This window comes from Babylonia areolata, chromosome 12 (genome assembly GCF_041734735.1).
Source record: "Babylonia areolata isolate BAREFJ2019XMU chromosome 12, ASM4173473v1, whole genome shotgun sequence".
Lineage (NCBI taxonomy): Eukaryota > Metazoa > Mollusca > Gastropoda > Neogastropoda > Buccinidae > Babylonia > Babylonia areolata.
Genome location: NC_134887.1, coordinates 28814959 through 28822458, shown reverse-complemented (window position 1 = coordinate 28822458; position 7500 = coordinate 28814959). Strand labels below are relative to the sequence as shown.

At 42.4% G+C, this 7500-nt stretch overlaps 1 protein-coding gene across 1 annotated transcript in view; it reads left to right on the top strand.

The window, feature by feature from the left end:
* LOC143288502 (vitrin-like) overlaps positions 1 to 7500 on the top strand; it is a 16056-nt gene that overhangs the window by 3984 nt on the left and 4572 nt on the right. Inside the window, exons 4-8 of the mRNA XM_076597076.1 lie at positions 529 to 659; positions 1777 to 1928; positions 3423 to 3626; positions 4704 to 4777; positions 5425 to 5439. Coding sequence (XP_076453191.1) covers positions 529 to 659; positions 1777 to 1928; positions 3423 to 3626; positions 4704 to 4777; positions 5425 to 5439 — 576 coding nt within the window. The remainder of the gene's footprint in view (positions 1 to 528; positions 660 to 1776; positions 1929 to 3422; positions 3627 to 4703; positions 4778 to 5424; positions 5440 to 7500) is intronic.

Genomic DNA, 7500 nt, shown 5'->3' with positions numbered 1-7500 from the left:
CCTCCTCACCCCCACCCCCCACCACCTCCCCGTTATTTTAGTTTATTTACTTTTTTTCTATTAGAACGTTTTATGCTACTGTATCATCGGGGGAATGGGGGACGTGATTTATTATATAATAAAAAAAGAAAGAAGTATATACGCATGTTTTGTAATGCATATATGTAATGTATTTAATGCACATACATCTGCGTGATTAAATAACCAACTAGCTAGCTTGCAAGCCTAACTAGTTAACTTGCTAGCTAAGTAGTTAGATGTCATATCTCCTTTTTTTCCCCTCCCTCTCTCTTTTTTTGTTTTGTTTTGTTTTTGTTTTTATTTTTTTGCCACAATGCACCAGCAAACCTCTGGAGAGCGAACTAGCTAGCTGGCCAGCCTAACAAGTTAACTTACCCCCATTTTTTTTTTTTTTTTTTTTTTTTTTCCAGAATGCACCAGCAAACCTCTGGAGAGCGAACTAGCTAGCTGGCCAGCCTAACAAGTTAACTTACCCCCATTTTTTTGTTTTGTTTGTTTTTTTGCCAGAATGCACCAGCAAACCTCTGGAGATATCGTTCGTTGTGGATGCCTCCGCTTCCATCTGGCCTGGCAATTTCATCAAGTGCCTGACCTTTATCGAAGACTTCACAGGATTGTTCAAGATCTCCCCTGAGGCCGTGAGTCTTCTTTTTCTTCTTTTACTTCTTTTTCTGCGTTCGTGGGCTCCAATTCCCACGTTCACTCGTATGTACACGAGTGGTATAACCGTTCCCACGTTCACTCGTATGTACATAATTGGGCTTTTTACGTGTATGACCGTTTTTACCCCGCTATGTGGGCAGCCATACTCTGCTTTCGGGTGTGTGCATGCTGGGTATGTTCTTGTCTCCATAACCTCACCATACGCTGACATGGATTACAGGATCTTTAACGTGCAGTGTTTGATCTTCTGCTTGCGTATACACACGAAGGGGGTTCAGGCACAAGCAGGTCCGCACATATGTTGACCTGGGAGATCGGAAAAATCTCCACCCTTTACCCACCAGGCGCCGTTACCGAGATTCGAACCCGGGACCCTCAGATTGAAAGTCCAACACTTTAACCACTCGGCTATTGCGCGCGTCATCCTTGATGTTCAAGCTCCAGCGATTTTTTTTTTTTTTTTTGTTTTTTTTTTTTTTTGGTCGCTTTGTTGTCTTCATGCAGACGAGAGTGTCTCTGAGGACGATTGTCTTTTGTCATTGACGTTCAAGCTTCAAATATTTATTCGTGCAGACGAGGATCTCTCTTGTGACCCTGAAGTTCACGCTTCAATGACCGTCACTCTGTTTGTACCCTGTGCAGGCGAGGATCTCTCTGATGATTATTGTTTTCTCTGCAGGCAAGAGTCTCTTTGGATACCATTGCTTTCTGTCCTTGACGTTCACGCTTCAATGACTGTCGTTCTGTTGGTCTTCATGCAAACGAGAGTGTCTCTGATGTCCTTGACGTTCACGCTTCAATGACCGCCACTCTGTTTGTACCATGTGCAGGCGAGGATCTCTCTGATGATTATTGTTTTCTCTGCAGGCAAGAGTCTCTTTGGATACGATTGCTTTCTCTCCTTGACGTTCACGCTTCAATGACCGTCACTCTGTTAACACTCCGTGCAGGCGAGGATCTCTCTAATGATTGCTGTCTTCTCTGCAGGCAAGTGTCTGTCTGGGGAGAGAGGGTCTCTAGTGCGACGATTTTCTTTTGTCCTTGACGTTCAAGCCTTTTCAACGACCGCCGCTCTGTTTGTTCTGCATGCAGGTAAGGGTCTCCCTGGTAACCTTCGGGGAGAGGGCGTACTCTGAGGACGCCTTCGGACTCTCCACCCACGGCTCCAACCAGGACCTAAAGGCGGCCATCGCCAGCATCGTGTACCGGAGCGGCGTCAGGACCAACACGGCTGCAGGCATCAGGTCAGTAGCATTCTTCTTCCTCGGCGCGGAGCGTGGGGGTAGGCGGGAGGCTGGGAGTGGGGAAGGGGGTCCGATTCACCTGTATTCTGGTCCCGTTTCGCTTGTCTATCAAACTATGTATATACATATCGGTGATTCTGATTCGTTTATTACATTCCCACATACCTGTTTCTTCTGCTCTTTATTGAAAGGATCGTGCCGCTTTTACCTTTCTATGGATTTTTTTTTAATTCATTATATTTTAAAAAAAAATTTTTTTTAGTTGCTTTGATTATTTTGCTCTGTTTCGTCCACTACCCGCTGCCTTGTCTCTGTTCAGCCTCTTTATTTTCTCCTCTCTCTTTCTCTCTCTCTCTCTCTATGAAACACACACACACACACACACACACACACACACACACACACACACACACACACACACACACACACACACACACACACACACAGAGAGAAGCACAAGTTTCGTATTAACAAAATGCATAGGAAAAAAAAACAAAGAACACACACACACACACACACACACACACACACACACACACACACACACACACACACCACACCACACACACACAATTGAAGGAAGTATGATTTTTAAGGGGAATAAAATCACACACACACACACACACACACACACACACACACACACACACACACACACACAATTTAAGAAAGCATGATTTTAAAGGGAATAAAACCACACACACACACACACACACACACACACACACACACACACACACACACACACACACAGAGTCAATGCCAATTTTTTAAACCTCCTCCTCTTTATGTTGACGTCTTGGTATATATCTGCTCAAAATCATCGCTACTGTTATGCCATTTTAGCGCCCGTTAAAGAATTTATCGAGCACAAGCTGTAATTTTGAGGTGACAACCCTCACGTGGCAGGGCTGGAACCACAAAAAATATAATAATAATAATAATAATAATAATAATAACAATGATGATGATGATAATGATGATGATGATGATTTGTATTTGTATTTCTTTTTATCACAACAGATTTCTCTGTGTGAAAAATCCAGCTGCTCTCCCAAAGGAGAGCCCGTCGCTACACTACAGCGCCACCCGTTTTTTTTGTTGCTGTTTAAAAAAAAAAAAAAAATATTGCGTGCAGGTTTATTTGTTTTTACTATCGAAGTGGATTTTTCTACAGAATTTTGCCAGGAACAATCCTTTCGTTGCCGTGGGTTCTTTTACGTGCACACGGGAACTCGGTTTATCGTCTCATCGGAGTGACTAGCGTCCAGACCACCACTCAAGGTCTAGTGGTCTAGTAGAAAATATCGGCGGTTGAGCTGTGATTCGAACCAGCATGTTCAGATTCTCTCCCTTCCTAGGCGACCGCGTTACCTCTAGGCCATCACTCCACTGATGATGATAATAATAATAATAATAATAGATAAGATAAACAAAAATAAAATAAAATGAAAGTCAGAACCCCACAAAATGGCATCCAATTTTTTTTTTCAGGTTCATGCTGGAGCATCACTTGCCGGAAATACGTCAGGGGGTGCGTCACGTTGCCATCGTGATCACGGACGGGCAGTCTCAGGAGAAGAACGAGACTAAGATGGCCGCCAATGCTGCGCACACTGCAGGCGTGGAGGTGTTCGCTGTGGGGGTGGGGCATAAGGTGTCCATTCCTGAGCTACACAACATCGCCAGTGACAACAGGTGAGTATTCGAACGTGGTGTTCTCCAACACTGTCCCACTTATGAGGATCTACGACGCCAGTTCTGGCCCCGACTAGGGAGTAGTAGAGCTACAGGCACAGCTTTCGGGCTGACCGGACTGACTTGGAGAATACCGTGGGCTTCGTCAGGGCGAACAAAACGGAGAAACCTCCCTTCGGGGGTGAAGAACAGAAAGGAGGAGTCTGTGCTGTGCAGACTGCGTACGGGGCACACTTTTTTTTTTTTTACTCATTCTTACTTCGTCAGGGCGACGAAGCTGCAAGTCTGACGCATCCCAACAATATCGAACACTGAAGAAGAAGAAGAAGAAGAAGAAGAGGAAGAAGAAGGAGAAGGAACGTATTGATGAAGATAGTGATGATGTGTGCGTTTCAGTTTCTCATGGGAGGCGTCATGCAGTGCGTTCGGACCAATCCATATACGCTACACCACATCTGCTAGGCATATTGCCTGAACAGCAGCATGCCCCAACGTGCTGAGTCAGGCCTTGAGTATACATATTTGTGTACCTATCAGAGTGGGCTTATTCTACAGAAATTTGCCAGAGGACAACACTCTCGTTGCCATGGGTTTTTTTTTTCAGTGCGCCAAGCGCGTGCTACACACGGGACTTCGGTTTGTAGCCTCATCCGAACAATAAGACACCCAGTTCGATTTTCCAGTCAAACGTGGGAGAAAGGGCGAGAGCGGGATTCGAACCCAGACCCTCACGGACTCTGCATTGGCAGACGAGCGATGCTAGTAATAGTGTGTGAGAAAACAGCTGTACATTCCAGAGATCCACCCCAACGACTAGCGATGACATGAGTTTGAAGCGATAATAATGATCCGTGGTGGAAAAAAAAAGAGATATGTTATCATAGAGCCCTTAATTAAAGTGTTAATCGAACATTCGTCCACGAACGGACAAATGGCAGTATTGTAAGTCACCATATTTCTTTTCAGGAAACTGCTGTACAAATCATGACTATTAGTGCACAAAATGGCAGTGACTGTATTTTGTCACTCACGTTGTCTGTCTGTTTTTTTTTGTTTTTTTTTTTTTTCCAACAACAGACACGTGTTCACTGTGACATCTTACGACGTGCTGGAGAGCATCAAGAAACGCCTGGCTTATGAAGCTTGTGACGGTGAGTGTTCAACTAACTATTCGTCTGTTCTTGTATTTTGGGACGTCAGCTAACCCGATACTGTCTGTTCTGTTCTTGATTTCGCCTTGTTCCCGATTCGCTTGTCATTTTAATGTGCGATTCTGATTCGCTGTATATTCCCATTTCGCCTATGTACGCAACTCTGTGTGTGTGCGTATACGTGCGTGTGTGTATGTGTATGTGTGTGTGTGTGTGTGTGTGAGAGAGAGAGAGAGAGAGAGAGAGAGAGAGAGAGAATGTGTGTGTGTGTTGTGTGTGTGTGAGAGAGAGAGAGTGTGTGTGTGTGTCTGTGTGTGTGTCTTAGGGTCTGTCTGTCTGTTTGTCTCTCTCTCTCTCTGTGAGTGTGTGTGCTTGCGTGCGTGCGTGTGAGTGTGTGTGTCTGTGTGTATGTCTCTGCGTGTGTGTGTGTGTGTGTGTGAGTGTGTGTTAGTGTCTGTTTGTCTCTCTCTCTCTCTCTCTCTCTCTGTGTGTGTGTGTGTGTGTGTGTGATGTTCAAATTATGAAAAAAAAGAAAAAAAAGAGAGAGTAGGAAACAGTACGTGCACTCACTCTGTTTGTTTGTTTGTGTCTTTTATTTTATCTACATTTTATCAAAAATTAATGTTGACATTTTCTTTCTTTTGCAGTGCCATCCTACCCTGGTAAGTGACAGAATTTTGTTGGTGTTTCATCTATTTTATTCTATCCCTTCGTCATCATCATCATCATCTTCTTCTTCATCATCATCTTCTCCTTCTTCTTCATCATCATCATCATCATCTTCTTCTTCTTCCTCCTCCAACGCCATCCTCCTCCTCTTCCTTCTGAAGTTCTTCTGTTGTTATCTTGTTGTCTCTGAAACACACTGTGACACCCACACACGCACACACCCACACTCAAACACACACACACACACACACACACACAAGTCCTAACGGTAGATTCGAACCCCGCGTGTTCGGACGAGAAGAAACTGTCTTACCCATTACACCATCATAGCGCCTTAACGGACGATCAAAAATATAATAATAATATTATTTAAACATGCTTTTTAAAGGGCGATAAATCGATTGTGGTATTCGCAGTGAGAACGCTGTTTAAATCATTTATTCTGGTGTATCTTGGGCATTCAAAAATCTTTAAGAGCAATTAAAAATTCTTTTTAAGTCCGCAGTAAAGGAGACGTGGCTATCGCTGCAATCACACTGCAACATTTAGCCGTTTTCTCTGGATCTAGATAGATGTACAAGTTTGGTTACACCCGGTTGACAGGGTCGATTCAATTTCTCTTTTATGTTCATTCTAGTTTTAAAGTTTTAAAGCAGATATGACAATTGAGTATTTTGTTAAACTAATAACATGATAGAGCCAAGTACAAGTACTTCTAAACGTCGTAGGAAGTGAAAAGGGCTTAATTTTGAGCAAAGTCAAGACTGGAAAATTGTACGTTTCATCAATTCAAGGGTATTAACTCTCCTGGTTTATTATTTTTAACTGTGAATTCCGACTGATTCTGTGGATATTTTTTATGGCAGTTTGGGGCATAATCCAGTAAGTGATGAGGCGTTCACAAATCTTTCTTTGAATAAATATTTAACGGTCTCCTTCTCCAACTTTCCATCACATGTTATCGTGTTTTGTCCATTGAATATAGGATTGAACGGGCAGGTCAGCAACTTGAAACAAAATGGCGTCGTTCACGAAGAATATGAGCACGCGCTTTGAATATGTATAAATATGTGTATGCAACTGATTTTTGCCCATGAGCTTCAGGGCTCAACCAATAGATCTATAAAGTCCACTCGTCGTATTGATTTTAGTATTTTCCGAAAAAAGACCACTTGGGCGAATGAACATAGTGAAAGCCCTGTACACTGAGAGTAAAACACACAAGCTTTTTATGTATTGAGTATAATTTCAAAATGTAATGTTTAAGATGAGAAAGATCAGTTTAAAGCAAATTAACCCCCCTAGCATTAATTACAGATTAATTTCCCTTTTTTCACTATCTGCACCAAAGACATGCAAAATAAATATAACTTCCATGCTTAGCAAAAGAAGTTCCTGTTTGAACAAAAAATGACAAAAATAACTGCTCTTGTTGTGTCAGAATATCAGATCAAAGTGCCAAATTAAGAGAATTAAAATATATATATATATATATAACAGTAAATTCAGTTTGCATATAATTTGGCTTCTTTTTTTATATTTTTTTGTGCCCATCCCAGAGGTGCAATATTGTTTTAAACAACATGACTGGAAAGAACTGAATTTTTCCTATTTTTATGCCAAATTTGGTGTCACCTGACAAAGTATTTGCAGAGAAAATGGCAATGTTAACGTTTACCACCGACACACACACACACACACACACACACACAACCGAACACCGGGCTAAAACATAGACTCACTTTGTTTACACAAGTAGACTCACTTTGTTTAGACTCACTTTGTTTACACAAGCAGACTCACTTTGTTTACACAAGTGAGTCAACTAGAAAGAAAAAGAAAAGCAAACAACAAGCCTTTTGCACCAGAACGAAATTTTCAGTCTCTGACCTTCCACTGTGACGTAATTAGTGTAACTACGTCAAAGTAGTACGTGACACAACATGTTATTGTGTCATACTTGACGTAATTTTCTGTCCGAGGTCTTTTTATGCTTCCTCTTTTAATATACATAATTATTCCCCCCCCCCCCCTTCCCCCCCCCCGGCCCCACC